The sequence below is a fragment of the Ruditapes philippinarum genome, unplaced genomic scaffold, assembly GCF_026571515.1.
Source record: "Ruditapes philippinarum isolate M1 unplaced genomic scaffold, ASM2657151v2 ctg2012_1_1_1_1, whole genome shotgun sequence".
Classification (NCBI taxonomy): domain Eukaryota; kingdom Metazoa; phylum Mollusca; class Bivalvia; order Venerida; family Veneridae; genus Ruditapes; species Ruditapes philippinarum.
In genome coordinates, this window is record NW_026864155.1 from 223,490 (window position 1) to 251,015 (window position 27,526).

General features: G+C 31.8%; 2 protein-coding genes across 2 annotated transcripts in view; both read right to left on the bottom strand.

The window, feature by feature from the left end:
* The window catches only part of LOC132724627 (uncharacterized), a 57,316-nt gene that overhangs the window by 5,375 nt on the left and 24,415 nt on the right, over positions 1-27,526 (bottom strand). The window contains exons 2-12 of the mRNA XM_060709563.1: positions 22,176-22,511; positions 21,489-21,541; positions 20,934-21,173; positions 20,261-20,452; positions 19,846-19,873; positions 8,376-9,530; positions 6,844-7,092; positions 5,800-5,852; positions 2,940-3,170; positions 742-966; positions 390-417 (exon numbers count right to left, since the gene is read on the bottom strand). Of these exons, the coding sequence (XP_060565546.1) occupies positions 390-417; positions 742-966; positions 2,940-3,170; positions 5,800-5,852; positions 6,844-7,092; positions 8,376-9,530; positions 19,846-19,873; positions 20,261-20,452; positions 20,934-21,173; positions 21,489-21,541; positions 22,176-22,511 (2,790 nt within the window). The remainder of the gene's footprint in view (positions 1-389; positions 418-741; positions 967-2,939; positions 3,171-5,799; positions 5,853-6,843; positions 7,093-8,375; positions 9,531-19,845; positions 19,874-20,260; positions 20,453-20,933; positions 21,174-21,488; positions 21,542-22,175; positions 22,512-27,526) is intronic.
* LOC132724604 (uncharacterized) lies at positions 6,704-11,557 on the bottom strand. The gene is made up of 4 exons (XM_060709487.1): positions 11,425-11,557; positions 9,944-10,054; positions 8,376-9,530; positions 6,704-7,092 (listed from the first exon to the last, which is right to left on the bottom strand). The coding sequence occupies exons 2-4, from the start codon at positions 9,999-10,001 to the stop codon at positions 6,734-6,736; spliced, it is 1,572 nt and encodes a 523-aa protein (XP_060565470.1). The 5' UTR covers positions 10,002-10,054; positions 11,425-11,557; the 3' UTR covers positions 6,704-6,733.

A 27,526-nucleotide genomic window follows, 5' to 3' on the forward strand; every position in this document is an offset into this window, starting at 1 on the left:
AACAACATATTAGTACGGCCGAATATTAAACAGTTACTTAATGGACTTTTTTATATAATGAAGCAGACGAGGTAGTACAAGAACATGAGTAATTGCTGCAGTTTATTTGAATATTTGAAAATCCTTTTGAATGAAACTATGAATCTATGATAGTGGCGAACAGAAATATTATTGTAATAGGAATTCTTTATTTAATTCGATAAACGCAAGAAGTTACCAAAGAATTCCAAATAAAGGATAATATCAGAATGGTTTCAGCAAGACAGGAACATTTTATTGAAAAAAGTAAAATACAGAAATTTAAGCATTGGCTGACAGCCTGTCATATGATTGTGTGGTTATTTAAGTGCATTGCAACATTATACATTATAATAACTTAATGTATTTACCTAGCTTGTCAACCATTCTTTGGAAGGTCTGAAGTAAAAATAGTTTTATCAAGATGAAATTGTGGCAAATGAAGTTATCGGTAATATTGCAGTTATGAAAGAGCGAAATATGTGTAACAAATCAAAGGATTACTTGAAATAAAGGACAATGCACAGCACCTTTGAAAATATCAATTGTCATAACCTTTGACGAAACAAAATTAAATTATCATTTTTATAAAATTCATTATGAAAAACAAACAAAACAATGTTTTTGGTATCAGACTTTAAGTTACTTTTATCAGTTCTATTTTTATTTGAGAGACAACAAGAGCGGCTATTTATTAATTGCATAATTATATATTATATTAACCTCAAATATATCTAAATTGTTTGGGTGTACCACAATCTGTACTTCATTTATCGGAGCTGCTTTTTCATATTCCTTTGTATATCTTTCCATTGACATTACCATTTCAGAGGCCACTTCCTTAATTGGATATTTAAGCGAACCGGTACCCATTGCTGGAAATGCTATTGATTTATAGTTGTATCCAGATGCCGTTCTTAAACAAAGCATCATTGCATTCCGTATACTCTGAAAAGTAAGCCTAATATTGAAAACGATACCTTTCATTTCCTTTCTCTGACAATAAAAGGAAAATTCTCATAGACTTTAAATAAAGTGTCAATAACATATCATTTTAAAGTTGTCACGGCTATACAGTACAGTTAAAATGATACTTATTGTTAATATGAAAATAAATTTGTTGTAAAACAAAAATTGTTGTGTCCTAGCATTGTTAGTAGTTTAAAATTAATTTTCAACAAGAGTTTGTAACAGAGTTACCAACATCCCCCGCCCCGGGAGTTTTATATGAAGCATAAAATTGTGCTATTTCAAAAGATTGAGGTATGGATCTCAGGACATTCAGTCCAAAATTATGATCAATGCTAGATCTGCAAATGTAACAATAAATTTGTTAAAAAAATAAAATGAAACACGGAATTTAAAAATCTATCATGTTAAGCTTTGACCTCTAAGTGTGACCTTGACCTTGGAGGTAGGGGAGCAGGTGTTGTGCATGACATAACGTCTTATAATTGAGACTATTTGTGCCAAGTATTTTCAAAATCCCTTGAACTATGAAGAAGTTATAGATTGGACACAAAATATACCCTATAACAGACTATGTAAATCTTTGACCTCTAAGTGTGACCTTGACCTTGAAGGTAGGGACACAGATGTTACGCATGGCATATCATCTAATCATTGTGACTATTTGTGCCAAGTATTTTCAAAATCCCTTAATCTATGAGAAGTAATGGATGGGACAAAAAATATACCAAATAACAGACTCTGTTAACCTTTGACCTCTGAGTGTGACCTTGACCTTAAGAGGTAGGGGTGCAGGTGTTGTACCTGACATATCGGCTTATTATTGTGACTATTTGTGCAAAGTTATTTCAAAATCCCTTGAACTATGAAGAAGTTCTAGATTCGACACAAAATTTACCCTATAACAGACTATGTTAATTTTTGACCTCTAAGTGTGACCTTGACCTTGGAGGTAGGGATGCAGGTGTTGCGCATGACACATCCTCTTATTAAAGTGACTATTTGTGCAAAGTATTTTCAAAATTCTTTGATCTATGAAAAAGTTTTAGACCGGACAAAAAATATACCCTGTAACAGACTATGTAAGTATTTGACCTCTCAGTGTGACCTTGACCTTGAAGGTAGGTGACCGGTTTTTGCGCATGACACATCATCTGATTATTATGAACAATTATGGCAAGTATTTACAAAATCCCTTCATAGATAAGAAAGTTATGGACCGGACACGACATATACCATCAAATAGACAATGTTGACCTTGAATGAGCAAGTACGACCTTGACCCTGAAGGTACGGGTCTGGTTGTTGCGCATGACACATCGTCTTATTATTACAAACATTTGTGCCAAGTTATTTCAAAGTCTTTTCATAAATGACAAAGTTATGGACCGGACACGAAATATACCCTGTAACAGACTATGTTAATATTTGACCTCCAAGTGTGACCTTGACCTTGAAGGTAGGTGACTTGTTTTTGCGCATGACACATCGTCTGATTATTGTGAACAATTATGGCAAGTATTTACAAAATCCCTTAATAGATAAGAAAGTTATATGGACCGGACACGACATATACCTTCAAATAGGCAATGTTGACCTTGAATGAGCAAGTGTGACCTTGACCCTGGAGGTAGGGGTCTGGTTGTTGCGCATGACACATCGTCTTATTATAATACATTTGTGCCAAGTTATTTCAAATTCCTTTCATAAATGACAAAGTTATGGACCGGACACGAAAGTGTAACGGACGGACGGACAGACGACCGAACAGACGGATGGACAGACGGACGGACGGACGGAGCCTATTTCAATATCCCCCTTTTGTCTTTGAAAAGGCGGGGGACAATCATTAACACTGCATATGTATCTTTGCCGACAAATAAGCACGGCTCTAGACACATGTCAAATTACATATGGTATCACTAAAAGTCTCAAATTGTTTGGCTACATACTATAATAAAGCGATCCAATGACCGTGCCCGTTGGAGAGTGATGTGAAAAACAGCCTTGCAATTAAGTGCGTAGCCACTTGTTACAGCAATAATATCGGGTTTTATTCCGCCAGTGAACTGTTTTTTACATTCTTCTTGAAGTCCCTGACCAGCAGCTTTAAGTAGTGCTGAAGATATTTTACCATAACTAAGGTCCAAATCCGGAGAAGCAGTATTTACTATAATGTCAGCCTTTGTAAGAAGACAAATACTCGCAAGATAAAATTAGCAAAATAAGAACATTTCAAATTCAGCTACATTACAATGATTGCAAGTTGTGAAGACGGAGAAACAAAATATATTGAAGAACATGAAAAAAAGAAAACATACTAAATACACAAAAAGAATATCTATAAAAATAAGTGAGAAACGTCTTACTTTCTTGGTCTGTCTGATATCTCTTTAATTTACTTGAAAGTACAAACGAATGCAGCAGACCTACTCAATTTATTCATGTCTTCAGACATTAAACAAGAAGGCAATGAATTCTCATATTGCTAGAAAAAAATACCTTTGTTATTTTTCAATGTTTAAGTCACACTGGGTTTGTCATGTTTTACAATGTATACCTAAGCAGCATCTTTTAAAAATATTTGTATATGTCTGCTACGAAACGCTAAATGACATAATCGAAGCTCTCGTCATTGTAGATTCACAAACGAAGACTTAAATTTATTTTCAGATACAAGGCTATGTAAAACAAATGACCCCATGGCTGGGCCATTTTTTGACACCAGAATTATGACTTATTTAACTTATGACAAGATCTACAAGGCAACGTGGCATGTAAAATATAGAAGCTTTTGGCATTGAAGTTTCACAAAAGAAGACTTAAATGCAATGTCGTATATAAGCTTATTATTCAAAGTAAGTGACCCATAGAATGGGGCCACTTTTACCCCAAGTTCATGATATAAATAAATTTTGTAGGAAAACAAAAGGCGGTGGTACATTCCAAATATCTATGCTCTGTAAGAGAAGGTGTAAATTAAGCCTTTGTAAACTAAGAGACCCCTAAGGCGGAGACAATTTTAAACCAATGAGCATGATGATTACCCGTTTTGTAGAGGACCACAAGGTGATGCCACATGTTACATATCTAAGCTATGGGCATTGCAGTTTCTAAGAAGAGGATTTGTAAAGATTTAATATTTTAGCTCAAAATTAAGTTGGATCCATTAATATAACATTTGTGGAAGACAATATCTACAGACTTCTAAGGGTTATTTCTGTGATGATTGGTCAATATCCATGAAACGGTTTAGGAGGAGACGTTGTTTATAGAAATTTACGGATGTCGACTGACACTCTGGCACCACATAAGCTAAAATAGGCACTTTGTGTTCAGTGCAAAGTGTGCAGCGATCAGTGATCACAAATGACGCCTGATGATGGCCAATAAAAAGTGAAAGGACATTTTTATTTAAGGGCCGCAACTCAACCAACAATCATTCATTAAAAAAAGAGAATTAGTCTGGACAAACTTGAAAGACAAGGCATTAACTCATTAAAAATCATTGAACTTGAAAATGCCAACGATCCCAACGATATGCACAACTAAATTTGGTACTTAACATTCCTGATAAACGTTGATGAAATTGGACTGGCAATTTTTGATGAGTAGTTCGGACAATTTTGTGACAGACAATTAAAATCAACAAGGAAAAACGACGTTCAATAAAAGGTCTAGGTCGTGTTTTAATTTTTTCAACATACAGGTCTTGTCCAAGTATAAATCAAATCCGTCATTAAAAGCAAACTATTTTTATCTAAGCTAAATTAGTACTTCACCTTGACGATCAACGTTATTTATACGTCAGGGTCATATTTAAATTACTTAACATGTCAGTTTTATCATAAGTGTTTTTTGGAAATATAAATCAAAGCAATAAATAAATAATAAATTAATAAGCGCATTGTACAAAAATCACTTATTTGACATGTAATGTCAAGGTCAAGTTAAGGTCAAGGTCAATTTAAATTAAATTGTCGTTAATGTTTATCCAAAGGAATGTTTTTCACACGTATGATGTGAATCTTTTGATTAATTGCAAAGTTAATTTAAGCGCACAGAAATGTAAAATTACAATAATTTGACCTTCAATGACATGGTCATTTAAAGGTCAAAAAGACTTGCTTTTACACATAGTCCTGAAGGTAGTTGTCACGATCCATTTATAAATTTCATAGTTATAACCAATTATAGTCAAAACCAAGCAAATTCATTACTTAGACCATCACAATCAACGTCGTTGATGAGTTACGATCGTTATTAACTTGATCTTCTTGAAAGATATTGTCCCAAAAATTTGTAGTGTATAAGCTTGAAGACTATCCATTTAAGGAACAAATGTATAGCCATTTTTATCAAAATAAAGCAAACATTTGAATTTGAAGGTCAGGGTAATCTATGATTTAATGTCAACTTCTGTCTGGTCTACTTGAAGGTCTTTTCCAAAGATTATAGTGTACAACAATGAAGACAATTCATTTAGAAATAAAAAAACAAATGTTAAAGTTTCTGGTCGGCAAAGGGAATGACAACGGGAATGACAACCTTATTGAAGCAATTGCACGAATTAAAATCGATAACTTTGACAAAATGACTGGAAGATACCCATGATATGCAAAACTAAACTTGGTTATGGACATTCACACTGTACAGTGTTGATAAAATTGCACCAGTAAATTTTGAGAAGCAGTTCGGACATGCTTTGTGTCGGTTGGAGAGACAGACGACGGAGAAGTGATCCCTATAAATATGTCATCGCTACTCTGTAGCACAATAAATGTAACTTTTAAATTATATAAAGTGACTTACTACAGCCTTGTCCAAATATCCTTTTACAATTCTAATTTTTGGTTGAACAAACTCTGTAAAATCATAAAATGGCATTGATTGAAACGAAGAAAATGCAATGTACTATTTTGTAACCCTATATAGTAAAAAAAGTTATGTGGTAGTCTAAATACATTTCTTTGAAAATTATGGGCTCATTTCACAATTACGTTAACAAACTTTTGGCCAATTAGCCCAATAAGTTGAGCGTTGTTTGTAAATCGAGCAAGCCCAGTTCGATTCCAAACCATGATATCCATCTATAGCCTCTGCACTGTACTTCTACTCTAGCATGTGTAGAAGTTATCCGTTCCCTATAAAAGGAACTTGTACTGGTTAACTGCTTGACAGCCTGCCGGAACGATGCGGTGGATGAACTATACTCTAAAAACTTCTCTTTTTTTGCATTACTGCCGTGATCCGGCGATAAACTACCAAATAAAGAAACAATAAAACCTTAAGGAGCGTAGTATCTTGGGAATCAGTATAGCAAGTTGTAAAACGGCAATTTATATTACAGTATTCAATTGTCTCTGTTATAATCAATATGTAGGGTGGCTAAATAGTGCCATGTTGTATTTTCGCTCTGCGGGGTACCAGACGTATACATGAAAATACTACAGTGATCTCTTTGTAGTACTTTTGCTCCGATGTGCGTCTGTACGATGAAGTGATTTCGGTTGGCGTCCCATGAGCGAAAAGGGACAATATTTTTTGTATTTTCGTGATATAACACTTGTCACTTTGTAATATTTTCATGTTTTCTTTGGCGCCCTGAGGAGCAAAAGAACGACATGGACACAAATCAGCCACAATAAGTAGTATGCCTTTATAATAATGAATTTAACATTGTATAAAATTATGCATGTTTGGTGTAAATAAAATTAACTGTTCACTAATTATAAAATTATAAAAGTTAAATATAAATGTAATTGCCTTTCATTTTGATCCATAAACGGGATCCAAAATATTCATCTGTTTCCACAAAATCAGCGTGTTTTTCTACGCCAAGTATCACTGAAAAACCTTCAGCTGTTCCTGATGTCATCAGCCACTCAACGAAACTGTTTACCATAATTCTCATGATACTTTTGAAATCCCAATTTGCAAAAGGCGAAATCAGAAATGCTACCACTTTTGCGCTGCTAGAAGCAACTTTCCCAAGAGTAGTGTTTATAATCTCGCCTATCGTGTTGTCATCGGTTTGTCCTCGGCTAACCTTATCCGGAACAGCGATTTCGACAAGAACATCGTTTATACCTTTAAATTTGACACCTAGTACCAGCAGAAATATAGTTAAAATAGCATCAAACAAATAAACATGGACTGAAGTAAAATATTAAGATATTGATATGAAAAGAATAAAAAAGTAATAAAAATGATGTTCTTATATTTACGTGTGTATAACTTTAATGAAAATAAGAAGAATCTTAGCAAGCAAAATAATCAATTTCCTATGCAATGTTTAATAAGCGTTAATTGACTTATAGGTAAAAATTGGTGATTACAATGTTTCTCTTCATTCTATTCATAACATTATAGACTTATTTTATTGAATCATTTATGAATGCATTATAACATTCGTTTGAATATTTTGACAGTGTTATTTACGAGCATTAATATAGAATAAGTTTATGTCTCTCTAAATGTACAAGTATTTACGCAGCCGCAATAGCACAGTCGGCAATGATTCAGTTATAGTCGAGCCCTACTGTTGCCATTAATTTTTCTCTCTTTAATTTGTACAGAAATGGCTTTTTGGAGTGCTTGCAAAAATGTAGAAACAGATGTGAATTGACTTGGAAACACTGTTTAGACTCGTATTGCATTGTATTTTTTCCGGACTTTACCAAAATAATACCAAAAATTTTAAAACAACAACATAAAAACAATCATAGCTTCAATAATGTTGACAATATAAATTCGAATATACATGGACCTACGCGGTCTCGATCTTATAACACGTTGGAAAATACGTATATAAACCAGTTGTAAACCATGGTCAGTATAATTATTTCATAATACAAATCATATTTAAACAAATCTTTTTAGGTATCGAAAATCTATCGAAGACTGCCATATTGTGTAATGACCGTAAATAAGCAGTATGCAATTGACAGGTTAATAAAATCAAACAATTCTCTGAACCGAAAGACACAACGCGTAGCATTTTGTCACGGGGACGAAAGATGTAGTTCTTATGATAACTTGTAAGGAGTTCCTGTGATAACTGTTCGTCGGAAACGTATGTATATACTACAAAAATCACGTCTAAATATTAATTTTAATCTTAAAAAGTGAGTTTGAAGAGCTAAGTTAAACTTTAATGATTAAGCTTGCCTTACATCTTGTATTATGTGTCAAAAACTATTTCATATCAATTTTTCATCGCCTTTTGTTTAAAGTCTGGTAGTTTTGAGTAAAATTTTCCAAATTATTTGCCAAATTCACCTGTTTATTTCTGTGAACAAGATATAAAAAATAGCTGTTATCTTTCCTTTTCAAAAACAATACAAGTACCCCAATACCATTATCTAATACTTTAAACGTCTATTTACCTTTAGATGGATCCCTCTTGTTCATCACAAACTTCTTGTCTACACATAAATCATCGAACGCTGAAAATTTGACAGTAAGTGTTTTGCCACTTAAGGATAACCACATACTGCTGTAATTGTCGTGAAGCCTGTTGGTAACCTGTAACCTTCCACAAACATATGTTATTTTCTTTTCAAGTAATACATTAAACTTTTGTAAGTGTTTCTCAAACTCGCCTTTATCTTCAGGTGATCTGATGATGCTTATTGGACCCGAGGAGGAAATCTTCAGTTTATTTGTACAAATAGACGGTGAGATTTCATTCAGATATCCAATAGCCCGTAAAACATTTTCTTCCTCGCCTTTAATAAAAAAGGAACAATCTGATTCAGCCCTTTCTACACCAACTTTTTCCAAATTTACCACCTGTTCAAGCTGAACTGACTTGCTAAAAAATCTGAAAAGAAATGGTTCAAGCGGACCAAACTTTTGTGTAACTTTTGTTTTTCCTTGTGGAAGCATATTCGTCGGCGAAATTGACTTTCTTCCCTCACTGATTTCTACATACTCAGAGCATGCTTCGTCAACGGCGTTTTTCTGACCTAGTAAGTTAAGACGACAGGTCTCATCAATATAAACAACTATTCTGTCTTGATATCCTTTCTTAAAATGATCAGTAACAGCTGCTTTCTTTTCTCTTAGGCTACCACAAAGCATGAAATCTTTATGAGAAATATTTCTCGACAAATACGTGGCTGCTTTATCAATCACATTTCTGTCGAATCCATAAAGGAAGACTTCGTTATTAACCTGTTTGGCGACGCAATGCTGATTACCGTTCTTCAGTACATTACTCACGATGTGTTCTATATCTATAGAAAAACGTTTAAGATCTGAACATGTATTTGTTGCGAACAATAATTTCTTTTCCTTAAGATCCCTCTCCATGGAAAGTAAATTAGACTTAGCATTCCCTACTTCCTGTGTAGTACCACCTAATATACATTCAACGTTATCACCATTTTCTCTGAATCTAATGGTTAAGGTTGGACTATCTCTCTTAAGATTTTCTTGTATCACAGAAGAAAACTCCAATAGAATGCTTTTAATAGGAATGTTTTCTTTTGTTAAACTGTTCCGTGCACTACTTGATGAAGCACGGATTGAGCGCGTTCCTGTAAATGAAATGTAAAACCAACATATACACTGTATAATTTGCATATTATAAAGAAATATGTCTTCATGTTTATTGTATTCTTTATTTAAAACAAATCATAAAAACAATATCAGGCGGGTAAATAAATTCTCAAGCGTATATTGTGATAGCAATAGTAAATTTAGTTTAATTCTGTATAGCATATTTATAATGTCACATGGATTTAGCGACAATAATCCATGAATTGTGACAACTGATACGTTTCTTATACGATCAGTATGATAACATCTGGAGGAGTTCGTTCACAGAAACGCCAAAATTAATTCAAAATCATGATTGAAGAGAGAAAATAAACACTTCAAGTTAAAGCTGCTCGATCGTCATGGCAAGAATTATAGCAATATACAAAATTTATTATGTAAAGCAGTTTACCTTGTTTAGCACTGAGTACATTTAGCAACATTCCTTGCTCTGCCATGTTAGTTGACATGTGTTCTCACAATGATAGTATGTCCTCACAATTATAGTGCATTCGTATAATGTCTGAATAAAAATGTCAATTGTTGGATACCCTATTCGAATTCGTTTTAACTTTGACTTTTCATTTAAAATTGTTTAAAACAATAATTATGTCAGTATACAATGGGTATGAGTAAGAAAATAAGCTTCAAATTTAAAGTGACGTCACTTGTTTTCAATATACATGTATTATACATGCACGTGAAAACAGCGTAGTTCTTTATATTATTCACAATTGCAATACATTAAAAGAGTGTGGTATTTTTTCTAGTTTTTTGTTATTTTTATTTTATTTGTTCTTGTTTGTGTGTTTGTTTGTTTGGTTTCTTTTCATTTGTTTACAAAACAGTTTGCTATTTGCCAATAAGCAATAAAAATAAAAAATACTTAAGTGAAAAAAAGTAAAAAGATTATGAACGGCGGAAGAAAATTACCGACAGATGATTTAAGAGAACTTCCGGTACGGTAATTTATTTTTTCCGTTTATAATGCAAATACAATACTTGTATAACTTAAACCGTGACAATAATAAAAATATTTTCCATTTCACATAAACATTACAAAACTCACGCTGAAAAAAAATGAGCAAAGAGAGGCTCGCAAATTTCAAACTTATAAAATTATTGTTTGAAATAACAACTTCATGTCAAACTGTGCACTAAAATATAAACAAATATTATCAACACGAGGTATCCTTGAATGAAAACTAATTTGACTTTTGACTTATAGCTTCTTTTCTGTTATATAAATATTCCCTAAAATTTTAATGTGTATTCGTCATTCAATAGGGCATGAGGTGTAATTTGAAGAACTGTGGTAAGATCAAGAACGAATGTTAAATTATCCAACAAAGTTTTTTAAAACATGGTAAAAAACAACAAAACATCAGCAGCAACAACTTTAAACACCAAACCTTACTTTGAATACTTTAGAAATTGAAATAAATTGAAAAAATATGTGTTTGAGAAAGAGATCTGCGAGATAAAAAAGAATCCTTATAGATTATGTCAACAGTTAATTTTTTGTATTTTTGTAAATACATGGCGTTTGTCTATTTCTAAATATGGAACGTTTCATTCTATTGATTTGCAAAACTATCGCTTGAATAGACATGTTAACTTGAGTCAATACGAGGCGAAGTATATACATGTATTTATCTTATTTTCTTTATTTTTAAATCAATAATATGGAGATAGTATGCCGATTAAAGGGCACGTCAATTGCATAAATAATTATTACAGAAAGAACAGATTAAATTGTGTTTTATAAAAATACTTAAGAAAACCATTAAAAACTTGAAACCGAAACTTAAATGTTTAAAACATTGAATCAAAACAGTAATAAATAATAAACAAAGTATGTGCGCACAGAGTAAAAAATAGAGTAAAACTTACTGTAGCCTTATTTCCCCACTTTGCATAGTTTTAAGTTTTAAATTTGCAGTCACACAATGCGAAATTGACAGAGACTTATGACAACTCGCAAAACGAAAGCTGGAAATTCCTTAAGCGGACTTTATGATTTAGGTTGAACGACACTATTACACTGTAGATGTACGTGTATAGACTAATCTAAATGTGGGTCAAGTTTGTATTCTACATTAACCCAGACCAAATGTAATCTAAACTTTGCATATTTAAGACAGGTAAAAATTCTCTTGTTTTTTGTTTTTATTCTCCATGCGTTTAAATATAAGAATGTTTACGCTACATGTTTTGTCCATTTAGGTATATTAACTTATTGTAACTCAACTGAATATACCATTATCACTACCTCAGCGGTCTTGCGTCGATATCCTTGCTTTGTTTAGAAAAAAATAAGAAAAGAAAATCATGAGACGATATATTAATAAAAACGTTAGTGTGATTATAGCAATAATTTAATGTATAGGCAGCGCGAGTTGTTCCTCTTCAAAGAGCATGATGAAAATTAAAGTACTTTTTCCTCACATGGTTATGACCCTTATTCAATTTCATTTTTGTCAAGAAATGAAAAAAAAAACAACGATATCTGTTTATATCTGTTCAAGTAATGCATCTATGAGTAAAATAAAGGAATACGATATAAGATTGCATTTTGATAACGAACATTTGGTGGTAATTAAGTTTCCAGTTGAAAGAAGGGTGAAACAAACCTGAATATTTAGGTAAACTCTTTGATCCCTTAGACTCTTTAAAATCTAGAAACAAAGTGATCCCTCGGAAGCATTTATCACAACAAAATTACATGAATATTGCAGAATCGGTTTGATTAAGTCTTTACATGAGGGATAATGAATAAGTGCAACATCTCTCACGCCCCCTAGCACCGGCTTGAGCGGTACTTAATTCCGAACACTTAACAGTGCTGGTATCAATGATCTCGAAGGACCAGAAAAATATGATAACACTCTAGTGAAGTACACGGGAACTTTTCAAGCTGCCACACGGCACTGACACCTGCTGTTGATAAGTATAAAAGTCATTAATCACAACAAAATTACACGAAAATCGCAGACTCGGTTTGATTGAGGATGTAAATGTCTGTGAAATCAAATAGTAGTAGTTCAAGTGAAAGTGGATTCTGTAGTTTATTCAGATTCAAAGGTCATGATGCAGTCTTTTGCATATAATTGCTGTGTCCTGTGAAACAAACTGCATTCTTTTGTTCAGGAACGAAAATTTATTTTCTTAATACGTATGTATCGCTTTGATGCTATTCCTCGTCTGTTCAAATGTAAAATATTGATTTACAAAATATTTTATGCTATCGTTCCTCATATTTCAATCATCTATTTCAATATCATCAGTACTTAAGGTCCATAATGGAAATTAGGGATTAAGGTTTCCCTTTTGTGTTATCCTTAGTATGATGTAATTGACGTGGTTTCAGTTCCTATACATGTTTTAATGTTATTGATTATCATGTTTTAGATAGATTTTCTTCCATGTTATTGCATAATTCTGAAATAAATATATCTATCTAGATATTTTTATCTTATCTAAACAACTTTATTTTCACTTAAACATAGAGCAAAAGTTTCTATCTATTACACTTGTGTAACATATAAAAAAAAGTAATAATATTGATATGTTACATAGAAAACTAGTGAGGTAATGTGACAGATTAACACATAAGTCATGTAATCTATTGGAGACCACTTTTCGTATATTATATTCAAATAGCTTAAACTTATTCACTACAAAAGTAACTCTATTTCTTTCTTGTACCTGCTGTCAAGCTGGCTTCAATCAAGGCGTAAATGATTGAAAAATATCCGCTACTGGGTGAGGTATATCGGATAGACATGGATTAATTTCAATTTATTTTTTACCTATGGCGCTAGAATTAGGAATTTCAGTCTAGTTTAATGTATGATTTTGAGATTTAAACTTATTTTAATATAATGTTAACCGAGTGAATTAATTTTAAATATAAAGCGCCAATCTTCAATTGCGGACAAACTCGAATCAATTATGAAAAGAATGCTCAAGGACTCAGTTAAAATTCATTTACACTTACAATTTTATCAGTTCGTGCAAATACCCGATTCAGAAATTCAAGGGCAGTAACATTTATTTTGCATAGTTTAACCACAGCACAGCATATGCCAACTGCGAATGAAGTTCCAGTAATTTTGTACCCGGTGAATTTCATCTACATGCTCCTCAAAGTTAATCCTTATTAGATATCAATTTGTCTTTATACAAGATGTCATTTTAAAACTTTACCCGCAAATCGTATTATATATTCAATGAATGCAGCTCCTCAAAATCCACCCACACAGACCAACCGACCAGGTAGCCCAGCAGGGCAACGAACAAAAACAAGAGACGTCAGAAACACAAAGCAATGTATAAGAAAAACCTCGGAAACTCAGGAAAAAATACTTAAGAGTGCATTAAATTAAAAGGTTGATTGTGACAATGGTGAAAGGACAGTAGGATCATGGAGGAGGGTGGGGTCGAGACATTATAGGTTAAGGGATCAAAAGAGGAAAGTGTAACATGTATTTGATTGAATAAAGTCGACATTATATGTCAGTAAGCACAATTGTTTTTTTTTTTTTTGTGGTTTTTTTTAAATAACTAAATTAAACTGATACTACTTTATTTGTGCATGAGGAAGGGCTAGAAACGGTATAACAACTTAGACCAAATTATCCTTATATAAAAATTGAAAAATAGCTATTTATTTTCTACATTGGTAAGTACGCATTTTCTGGCCATGTTATTAATAGAATTTGAATTTCTGATAATGTTGTATTGACTTTTTAAACTCGTATTTAAAAAACAATAAAGCCTCGGCAGAGCCTCGTTTTTATCGTTTTCAGATGACTTGTTTAATGGATTCAATACAAAACGAACACTTATTTAAGATTCTCTTATATATTTTTTGATGTTCTAAAGATATTATATGCAAAATGTTTATTAAAATGTATTTCACTGAGGACTACTTGTTTCTCTTGTTTTAAACCAATACTGTTGACTTTAACACAAAAAGTTTCACAAACAAATACCCGTCATGTACAAGAAAATCAAGTTATTTTTATATATAATAGTATTTCATAACAAATAAGTAAAAATATATGCTACAGTATGCAATGATCAAATCAGGTATTTTGTTAACAATTAAATGTCTAGGTAAGAGGTTCTGTATTTTTTTTTGCTTGCATTTCAAACAGGATAATTTGCTATTTACACCGGTTCCAGAAAACCGTTTTACGTTGTGGTCATAAGTTGACGTCTTTTTCCGTTATGAACCAAGTTGTAAGTTGTAAATTTTTACGCTACTATAAGTAAAAAGTGATACATGAAAATAGTTTTTTTCGTAATTTCTTTCCGAAATATGATAGATATTAAGTATGTAAGAAAAATAATCAAACACAGACTGCAGTCACATAAGGGTCGAATTTCGGCAAGTCCTCGTTATCGTCGTAAACAGTTACCCTCGGGCTACATATTCTGGTCGTATAATTCCAATTACAAAAATGTTCTATTGATGCCAGATTCGAAGTTAGTCTTGATATTTTGGAAATTATCTTCAACCTTATTTTATACTCGGTCCCTTTAAAATAATTTTGACTTTTTCAATCATGTAAATACACATATAAACTAGGCCGAGTCCCGTTAACAACTAACTTATTATTCTCGGTTTAACAAAAAGCCGACATGTCTTCATACAAATCTGTTAACATTTGATTGTTTGGTTTTATTCATATTTAAAAATCGTAATAACACAGGTCTTGAAATGCATAATATGTAATTAATTAGACAAGGTATTTTAAATTCAGTTGTGGGGCTGCAACTGACCAAAGTCAGGGCTCGTAAAATAAAGACTGTCATAAACATATTGTAAAGCAAGACCAGGATAAGTAATAAACACAATGAGAAAGTATAAACATTTAATTTCCACTAAAATAATGTTTGAAATGAGCAGTTAAGGAACTATCTCACAAAAAAGGTAGAAATAAACAAATTGTTACTGGTCACATAAAAAATAGATTTTCATAAAATATTTTTATTGATATATTAAAGAAACAATATGCAAGCTTGATGTAAATATTTGAAATAATATAGGTAAAACACATTACACGTTTTGTTTAACATGCAAAAATACTAGTAATTCCCAAAGAAAGCTTAAATGCTTATTTCCATTTTTTATATTATACTGTTAACTCTGTTGAATCCTCTTTTCAGTATTTTTATACTCATAACAGCAAAAGTCAAGTATGTGACAGCTGTAAAAAGTTGTCCCATACTTCATTTCAGTGTGAATATATTTTTCTGGTTCTTCAGAATTATTTTTGCTAAAACTTTACTCTGTTAAAGACTGAATACTGCGTGGCGTAAGCCGGTGTGGGAGGCGTAAAAGGTGTTGCACTTTCCATTATCTTACATGAACCGGGTCTGAAATTTCCACTTTTTATCTCTGTTTATATTGTTCTGGAGAGATCTTCACGTATTTCTTTTTAATGTTTTACACATACCAAAACCAACTACAAAACAGAAAGCACAAAAAACAACAACAATATGGATTAAACATGTTTACCAAAAGGTTTTGATGGTTTGGATGTTACTTCATCTAAATTTCTATAACATATGAATGTGTTTACATGATAACTTCAAAATCTAATTTTCAATAGTTAGAAGCTAACATAATTTACTAATGGCATAAATGGCATAAAGAGAAATCATCTATAATTATCATTTTGACAATTAGAACAATAGTTTAATTCAGCCAATATGATGGTGTTGACTACAAAGATATCAATAATCATTTATAATCGAAATTAAACAAATAAAAGACCATCACCATATAACGGAGAACAAATATGAATGTCAACCAATTTAATGTCCATTATCTAAATAAATATAAATTTTCACAATTTAACAATAATAGATCCTCACAAATCAAGAGAGAAAAAATAATATTCTGGTTTATTATTTGGTGATTTACGCATACAGATATTTTAAAAATCATAATGAAAATAAAAATAATAAAAACCAATAACAATAAAGATGCAATACAACCTCAATAACACAATATTATACACTATCAATTCTTCCTGAAGTAAGCCATCACAAGAAAAGGTGACACATGAAGAGCAACATCTCTCATCAACAACCAAAATCATTGTCTCACAAAGGCTGTTTCTCTGTAGAAGTTGTTCAGTAAAACACATCTGAGTCTTCGCTTATTAATCTAACAGAAATCTTTACATTCACATTTATAAAAGCAGAAATTGCAACAAAACAAGCTTTAACGCCAATGATTATAGGTTTATCTCTTCATAAATGGCTCGGAGACTTCGTTTGTTTGCTTGTCTGCTATATTGATCACCAATCATGTAACAGGTTTGTTTGTTGTTTTTTTTTTTCAGAAAAAAAGTAAACTAAACAAGTATAGATCCTCACAATAAAGCAAAGATAAAACAAATATTATTCATCACCAATATACATGTTGTAATGGTGATAAACTAATATAAATCTTCACAATCATGATAAGAATAATACAAATATACAAACCAACTGTATAACCGAGATAAAACTATTCTAAATCTTCACAAATTGAATGGTAATCAACTGATATAAATATTCACACTTATAAGGAAATAAAAGAATAGGACAGAGATAAAAAGGAATATAATATACATTTAAATTATGTTGATTTGCTAAGATTAATTTTGACAACCATTATTGAAATATTACAGCTATAGATCCTCACCAACGTAATGGAGAACAACAGATATAAATCTTAATTGATTAAGTATTTATAAATTAATATAAATATTTACAATCAAAACTAAAATAATGTACATCTCGATTATCACATTATGGAAATGAATTAAATGTAAATCATCACAATTACGAATAACGAATATAAATAATTATTATTAATCTCTAATCCATGTTGTGTGTAATAAAGTAGAACCAGAGAAATAAACATTTAACGGGTATTGTTATGTATTTTTGTATACATGGTAGAAAGACTAACTTCACTGTTACGATAAATAAAGGTTGTCTTATTAAATATGTTGACTGTTTTCATTATCATAATGGTTCATAGGTCAATAAATGGTGAGTGTCTTCTTGCACTACTTTTTGCACACAATAATGGAGGTCGTGCGATTTGATTAACATGAAATACAGCTTTATGTGGAATTAAAATTTTGCAAGTTGTTTGTATTTGTTTCAAAAAATAGCATCTGTCTCCACTCAACAGACTTCAACTGGATTTTGCCATTCGTAAGCTGTGCATACAACCTTACAAAAGATTTTACTTAGACTTTAGAAATATAGCACATGCAAGGCAAAAATTGTTTTTGTTATAATTTTCAGCTTCATGTATACAAATCTTTAATGCATAGCTTTAAAGTATTTGTTGCAAATAAAGTCATCATTTAATATTGTGCGCTAATCTTTACATGGTAATTGACCTACTTTCACTTTAGACCCACTTAATATAAATCAAACCACTGTGTGTTTTTATGAGACTTTATTCGTTAATAAAATCTTGTAAAATTGAGATTATTAATTCAAGAATGTTTTCTTAATATGTTCAATCAAATTGTCAAATATCGATACAAATGAAATTAAATCAAGTAACAAATTCTTAAAAAAGGTGCAAGAAAATTTGTCTTAAATAACTATCAATAGCAAAGTTTTGGCTAATCATTACCCATTTCAACAACATATTAAGAATTATCATCGACCATTATGACCATTTATAAGTCAATGTAATTTTACATTACGATATGTGCAAGTAGTCTTCATGTCAATGTTTTATTTAAACTGGTTAAGCGACTTGGAAAGAAGCGCACTCAGACTGTCAAACTGATGAACAACCTCAAACCAGTATACCCCATTAGACCTTTGGTTATGCAGGGGTATAATAAAAGTTTCAAAATTATAAAGGAAATGACAGCAGAATAAATGTTCATTACTTTCATGAGTTCAAACTCAAAGATAGGGAAGCATTCTCATTTATAAAATATAAATATATACTAAGGAGGACATAATGAAGAGAAATGTCTAAATTTTGCATAAAAAAGGCCATCTAAAATCAGTTTGAATTCCTGTCAAATTTACAGGGAAGAACTAAATTTTAAAATTACAAACTGAAATCTGAGAATCTCAATGGCTATTGTAAAATAAAATGTAAAGGATTAATTCTAGTCTTTCTAAAACAAAATTTTCAAGATATTTCTAAAAAATGTAAAGGATAGTTCTTGCCGAAAGGAAGTAAAATGTCAAGTTTAGCTTTAAAATGAAATATACATTATAGTGATTTAACTTTCTAGTTTAATTCCTGTGATATTTAAGTTCTGTTTAAAAAAACTTCCTGCAACAAAAAGTTATACACTGCGTTTTAATATCATTTCATTTTTTAGTGAACAGTTCTATTGTTTACGTAAGAACTAACTCTGTTTATTTTACACAAGAACTTACTGAGTTATAAATTTTGTCCAAAATAACAATCATAACATCATATGATGCTTAGATAGACAATTCAAAGGTCAAAATCCACTTGCTTCAGTTCCAACATAAACAACATTTACATTATATGTATAGACATGGGTAACAACTCTTAATATATATGTTACATGTATGTTTCTATAGAAGTTAAAAATAATTGTAGCACATTTGATTAAAAGTATCAACTAACTGATTAAATAATAATTAATTAACATAAAATTGTGGTCTCCTATTTGACTATGTGACATTTCGGAGTAAGCCTCCCTTCAGATGTAAGCTATGATTTACATTGACGCACATTTCTTTCCATTTCAGTTATTTCTAAAATGATATTGACTTCTGTTTTTGTAACTGTAAACAAAAATGTTTGATTTATAAACTGAATAATTTTCATGACACAATATATGCATATGTTTGTACGTTACAATTGCAATTTTGCACAAGTCTGTGCGTTAAGAAAATGCCACAACAATATTTACGTTTATAGTATGAACATAAGCATATCAATCGCACACAGTCTTCTGTCAAATACGAAAATTGCATGTGGCATTTATTTAAAAGCTCATTATGAAAGTACAAAAATAGCAAGAATAAATTATGCTTTTTCAAAATATATCAGCACTTTGTGAAAATCTTGAAAATCTTGTGAAAAAAGGAGTTTTCCCGGAAGCAATGAAAATCACAAACATACATAAAATTAGTTCATGAGATATAATAAAATTGCAACTTCTCTCACGCCCACATACTTGCTCCAGAGTAGAAGTCAGTTGTTTTGTAACAATAACTAAAAATGTGTTACCTTATAAAGCAATGAAACATTAATTAGGTATATATTTTCCCTTAAACGTATATATTTACCTAGCTGTTTAACCATTCTCTGGAAGGTCTGAAGTTAAAATAGTTAAATCTTAAGATATTAATGGCAAGTGCAATGTGCCCGAAAAAAGCACAAAGTAAATATGTCAAACTACAACAATAGAAATACAGCAAATTCAGTTTCAAGGCACAGCACATTTGAAATACACATGTAGTAGAAGTTATAGTTTGTCACAAAATGCATTAAATTTATAAATTAAAATAATAATTTCATGAATAAAATATCTAACACACAATGAAAATCATACCAAAACAACATTTCAAGTACATATATAAGCTTTTAAGTTTTCCATATTTGATAAACATGTATCTTTCTATCTATTTTCATGAATAACAGGGTGACTTTTAAAAGTATATTATAAAAAAAGAAAAGCATGAATAATATTATTATATTCACCTCAAATAAATCTGAATCTTTCGGATGTATGACAATCAGTACTTCTTTTATTGGAACTGCTTTTATGTAGTATTTTGTAAACCTTTCTATTGCCATTACCATTTCAGAGGCCACTTCTTCTATTGGATATTTAAGCGGACCTGTACCAATTGCTGGAAATGCTATGGATTCATAGTTGTAGTCAGATGCTGTCTTTAAACAAAGCCTCATTGCATTCCTTATATTCTGTAAAATTTACCTTCGATTAATATTATTATATAATATTTTTTTCTGAAAGTTGAAAAAAATATTATATTATAATGCAATATCATAATTTCCCCACCTTATATCTAAAATGATACTGTTCATTTTCTTTCTCTGAAAGTAAAAGGTACATACTTTTGTTTGTTTACGCTTACATTTTAAAGCAAAGTCTCATAGATTTTGATTAAAGTGTAAATAACATAACCTTTTAACATTATAACTGCATTATAGTTATAATGATACTAATTGATAATTTCAAAATGAATTCAAAAAATCATTTAATCAACAGCATTGTTTGATGCTATCTAAACATTGCTACGAATTTTAAACTAATTTACAGTTATCGACATTTCATATGTTCGTTTGCAAATGAGCACAACTCTAGATACATGTACTTCAAAATTACATAGAATTAACAAAAGCTACATACTGATATAGAACATTCCGATATTCGTTCTCTTTGAAGAGTGTGAAGAGTAATGTGAAAAACTGCCTTGCAATTTAGTGCGTAGCCACCAGTTACAACAATAATATCAGGGTTTATTCCGTCAGAGAACCCTTTTGTACATTCCTCCTGAAGTCCCCGACCAGCAGCTTTAAGAAGTGCTAAAGAAACTTTGCCATTTAGAAGGTCCAAATCCGGAGAGAAAGTATTTACTATTACATCAGCCTGTGTAAGATGGCAAATGCTTGCAAGATAAATTCCAAAACAAAAAAAAGTTTCAAAATTAAAGCTACATTGCAATGATAATGAAACTGTGATAACAATAAAAAGAATGTCAATAGGATTACTTGATAATAAACAAAATGAGAGCAGACCATTTAAATATGTCAATGTTGACATACATGATGCAAACAGATTTGTGTGACTCAAAACAAATAAACGAAAAATTAATGCAGAATTTTAAATTGTAAATCTTATTGCAAAAATAACATTCAAATCTACCTTAAATGAAGATTTAGGAATAGATAAAAAGTGTCTTACAACAGCCTTGTCCAAATGTCCTTTTTCAATTTTAATTTTTGGTTGATTAAACTCTGTAAAATCAAAAAATGACAACGATCAGACGAATTAGAATAATATTCAATTGACTATTTTATATATTAACACAATGAAATAAAATAGTTATGTCGTATCGTTTCCTTGGAGAATGTGGGTCCATATCATCGTTATGTTGACTAACGCGGTGCGTCCTGTTAGCTCAATCAGTAGTGCGTTGAACTGTGAATCGGACGACTCGGGTTTTCCCGGACGGTGTAGGTCATTTTCTTTGTGTTCAATCATATGAAATCCTTTCTAAGGTCATTCACACAATGAACTTCTGCTCTGGCATGTACAGAAGTTATCAGTTCTTTGCGAAAGTGATGGCATCTAGTACTGGTAAACTGTTTGACAGCCTGTACATGAACGATTTGGTGGCTGAACTGTGGTCTGGCTTATTCAATGTAGCTTACTGCCGTAATTCGAGGTGTAAATTATTAACACCAACAACACCATTTTGGAAAGAGTCATACCTTGAATATTACAACATTTCTGTTGAAATGTTGCGCGCGAATCAGTATAACCATTTGATAAAATACACTTTGTATTGCAATATTAAATTTTCACAGTTATATTCAGTATATCCAATGCACACTTTCTTTACGCAAATATAAATATGAATTTACTCACCTTTCATTCTGGTCCATAAACGAGATCCAAAATATGCATCTGTTTCCACAAAATCAGAGTGATTTGCTACACAAAGTGTCACTGAAAAACCTTCATCTATTCCTGGTCTCAACAGCCATTCAACGAAACTGTTTACCATACATTTCATGATACTATTGAAATTCCAGTTTGCAAAAGGCGAAATCAGGAATGCGACCACTTTTGCTCTGCTAGAGGCAACTTTCCCGAGAGTAGTGTTTATAATGTTGCCTATGATGTTGTCATCGGTTTGTCCTCTACTCACCTTATCTGGAACTGCGATTTCGATAAGGCCATCTCTAATAACTTTAAAGCCACCTAAACCAGCATAGATACAGTTTAAATAATATAAAACAAAAAATAAATGGACGGTAAGATAAGATATTAAAATTTTAATTTTAAAAGAAAGTAGTAAAAAATTATGTTCTTTTTATTTGTGTTTTACTTTAATGAAAAAAATATTTCTAGCTAAATTATCGCTCTTCTATGCAATGTTAAATAAGCGTCAATTAATTTCTAGTTATATAATAGTTTGGAGACTTTATTATTGTAAACGTGTCAGAGTTAAATCATATTATAATACATGCATGGTGCGGTAATTGGAGTGCAGGTATTAGTTACCCGGACTTACTGTCCGTCTAGAGCATGCTCGTTGATTTGCTCATTTTGTCTGGGACATACTGACTTTGACGACATGGAAAGATAATTTGATAAAAAGTCATATTCTGGGGTTCAATATTGTGACTACAGTGAACGTGATTTTATTTTTGCCCATGATACAATGGTACTATGCGCCTCGTACACATTAGATAGCCTCGTGTGTCGGTGCTCTTTCTATTACATACATTAGACATATAATTGGTGATTTTAGTTTTTCTGTTCATTCTTTTCATCACGTTATAGTCTAGTTTTCTTGATCTGTCAATTATGAATACATTTCATTACTCATTTAAATATTCTGACAGTATTGTTTAGAGAATTAATTTGGAATAAGCTTCACATATGCATAATGTACAACTCGTTATACAAATGTAGCAGCCGCAATACCACGGACGGTTAAGTTTCGGTTATGGTTCTTGTTTCGTATTGTATTTTCTGGATTAAAATTATATTTATTGATTTTAATCCAATAAAAATTTACATATAAATTCTCAATTCGATGTTATTTAAAAGGGTATAGACTTTACCAAAATAAGTACAAAACATATTAAGACAACAACATAAAAGCAATAAAAAAGCTAAAATAATGTTGAAAATATAAATACGAATATACATTGACCTACGCGAACCGAATCTTGTAACGCGTTAGACATGTATAAATTACGTACGTAAACCAATTATTTACCCTATTGCGGTATAACGGTCAGTACAATTAGGTCATAATAATACAAATTTAAACAAATCTTATTGGGTGTATCACGCGAACCTAACCTAAAATCTATCGAATATTGATATATTGTGTGTATTTAGTATACAATTTTCATGTTAGTAAAATCACCATCACATCTTAAATTAACGCTCCGCTTTTAGATCTAGTCGTGATCATCGGCGAGCTTTCATAATTTTGATTTCGATGCGTTTATTTTTTTAACCCAGGGAAAACCAATACTGCGTAGGTAATGTTCACGATTTCGAGAACAAACATGGCATTGTCCAAAACAATCTTGCCCATTAAATATTGACTCTATCATTTCAAGTTAATTCGTTAAAAATTACTTCAAACAATTGTTTTTTCCAACAAAAATCAACAATTTGTTTTACTTCCTCGGATAACAGTATTTTGATACTTCTTCTAATGCCTATCTGTGTTAGCCGGTTTGATTGCATGGCTAAAAAAAGCTTTCTCTAGGAAATCCGAATTACAACGAAGGCGAAAGATGTACAGTCGTCATCAGATCTACATGAAAAAAATGACTAGATCAGAACTTTAGTCAGATTGATAAAATCACGAAAGACACAACGTAGCCCTTTGTTAAGCTAAACAATATATCGGAGAAAAATATTGGATATGATCTCCTTTTTCGTTCACTCTATCAATATATTCGCTACAAAATACTAGTACTAGTAGCAGTTACAATAACTATTGTTACCCCTCACTTTTTGTTTTATGTTAATTTTTCATAGGCCACTGGGAATTATTTATACTGTTAATACAAGTGTACCATGTGTCTAAGAAATTTGTGCTGTTACAGGGTAACAGTATTTTAACAGTATAAAATCTAATAACATTGTCTATTATTACCCCTCACTTTTTTCGTAATGCTAATTTCCCATAGGCCTCTGGGAGTTATTTTTACTGTTAATGCAAGTGTACCACGTGACTAAGAATTTTATACTGTTACATAGGTAACAGTATTTTTAAGAGGTCACGTGGTCTATTTCCTAAATAAAATGAAATAAAATGGCCGCCATTTTTTTTCTCGATTCATTCTTATTTTCAACGTTAAACCCCGATAGGACATCAATTTCTCCTCTGGAGTCACTATGACACTCATAAAATTTAGTTGTTTGTACCCTGGTGTGCTTTTCGCGTATAAAATATCTTTTTGTTGAATAGTCAAAAAGTGAACATCCGTTTTCAACGGAAGTAATTGCAATGTAAATAATTAGGTAATCACTTTCTGACATCCCTTTCCTGGAGGAGGCGGAGTTTCGAAGTCACATGCTTATGACATCACAGAAAAACAAGATGGAGGCTTCCAAAACAGAGGCGCGGGAAATAGTCCAGAAAAAATACCATTTTTCTGGTTCAAACTCCCTTCAAAAATTGGAAGACATCATCTTTCAACACGAGAAACAAACCAACTCTCTTTTCGTGTAAGTAAAGACCCGTAAATAAGCTTAAGATACCCTGTATGTTTAATTCTATTATTGTCAATTTTGTTAGAAATTCTACCGAAAAGCGAACGGAACAAATACGCGGAAAGTGTTACTGGACACACAGGGACCCCTCGTGACCTCCCCACTCACAGGCACTAGATACAATTATTTTACCCATAGGGGGCAGGGGACCTAAAAATGAAAAATTTTGTTTTTCAGTGTGACCAGAAACACAATTCCAAATATTTCAAAATATGTTTCACAGGCAGATAACCAGTTGCACAGCATTATTCAATGATATATGACATACATTGAAGAAAATAATAGTTTGCATGCATTGCTCCTTCAAAAAATGACTGACAGCAATTTATATTTACCCCCACCCAGCCAAAATCACACCCTAAAATATACCAATATGTGCAATCTTCATGAAGGTGCAGCATACTCCAGAATCCGCCCGATTCCTTTAAAAAATATCAGTAACACGCAGTGCAAGCTATGGCATTTTCAGAAATGACAAATGAAGTGTCTGTCATACGTTTTAGATTTTTTCACAAAATTTATCTGAAATTTCTTACTTGTTTTTGGCACCAACTGTCAAAGCTTGATTTTTAACTTTTTCACCTCCATTCGGAGAGTCAGAAATACATACAAAGCTACCAAAATGCTTAGTTTCGGGTAAAAACCCAAAAATATATCTCATTTCCTACACACAAAAAGAAAGAATTACAATGACAGAGAAATATCAGAAGTTATCAGTTACCTTCAAAACAGCATGTCTGAGTTATTAAAAAAATTTGACCGGGCCATCATTCGAATATGTCCCCTGCCCCCATATACGCTCATAATACTATATATAAAGAATATAAAGAATATTCTTTATATATAGTATAATGAGCGTATATCAGTGTTTATTCTAGGAGGGGGGATTCACCCCTATTTTTGAGAAGGAAGTGGCTAGCTGTACGGGCCCGTACGGCTAGCCAAAAGTTCTAGCCGTACGTGAGTCACGTACGACTAGCCAGGACACACTGTATTGGCTAGCCGTACGGCACTTTTCAAAAATATATATTGAAGGCGAAAGTGCATATGTTAATTATGACTTTAAGCGAGGGTTTTAGTCAAGATTGTTTACTTTTTAGATCAACGTGTTGGCTACAGTAAATAATTTACTTTGTCATCTCAAGACGTCGAGAAAAAATAGCGTTTGGTTGCAGTTAAATAACATCAATTGAAATAGTTTACAAAATTTGATAATAATCTTTTTTTGTTTCATTAAGTTTAATTTTTAAACTGAAAAAAAAAAAAACACCGAAAAAAATTGTTGTTGGGCTCTGATAATTGCGACAATTACCGCCGGTATAGAAGTCTGTCCATCGTCCATCATTAAGAAAAGTTTGCATTATTAAATTATTTTTCCTTTTCATCGTTTTTTTATTTGTTTGGGTCGTCAGACCAAACAAATAATGGTAGCGAAATTTCAGAGTCTAATGTTGTTAATTGCAAATGCCGAAAGTAGTCCACTTTTTTGAAGCGGTTACTTCCCTTTTGTATGTACACTAAAGCCGAAAAGTTCAGGGGAGATCACTGCGTAAAGATGGTCAAAGACAGGCGCATCAATTTTCAAGCAAAGTAATTCCCGAATGGTCGAAGATTTCTAATATTGTTTTATTGTATTTTCTGATCGAAAATAACTAAATACAAAGCGGACATTCAATCTCTGACACAGAAGTTTACGACAAACCTAACAACAAGTAGTTCTCAAAACAGCTTAAAACTAGCGATTTAAAAGAAAGAAATATTTTATTTTGTTACAAGTATCCAACAAATTACAACGCATTTAAAGTTAAACAATAGCGTTGGCTTATAGAATTGTCAATAAATGCACAATCACAAATTACGCGGATGAATATGATTTTATCAACGAAAATACTATTTATTACCGAATACTACACAAACCGAGTAGTGGAATATATAGATTCTACATGTCGGACTGTTTGGGCGAGAGGATTTTCGCTAAAATATTTACTTCAGTTTTAAACAACAGGTTTACCCTGAACAAAATACCTTGAAATTAAAAAGGATTACAAACCCGAAATGCAATGGAAGTTCTAAATTTAGAATGACTTGATATTATTCAGACTTTCTATGTATAACTTCTCCGTGGTACAGTGGTAACGCGCTCGCTTAGAGAGTGAGAGGTCTCGAGTTCGAATCCCAGTCGAGGAAACTTTTTTTTTTGTTAAATTCTTTTTTAAGTGTTTTTGTTAAGGAAGTAGCCATGATATGCAAGGATAAAGTGTGACTGTCGTAAAAAATGAACATAAATGATTTTTTGATGCAACTCTAGTTATGCAGAATTCCGTATGTATCAAACTCTGGTGCCTTGCAAAATGAATTATAATACATAAAAATAAACCTATACAGGAAAATGCATACAGATATACAGTACGATTTCGATTGCAAAGATCAGAAAATACCACAGAACTTGCAGCCCTTTGATTCTTTATAAA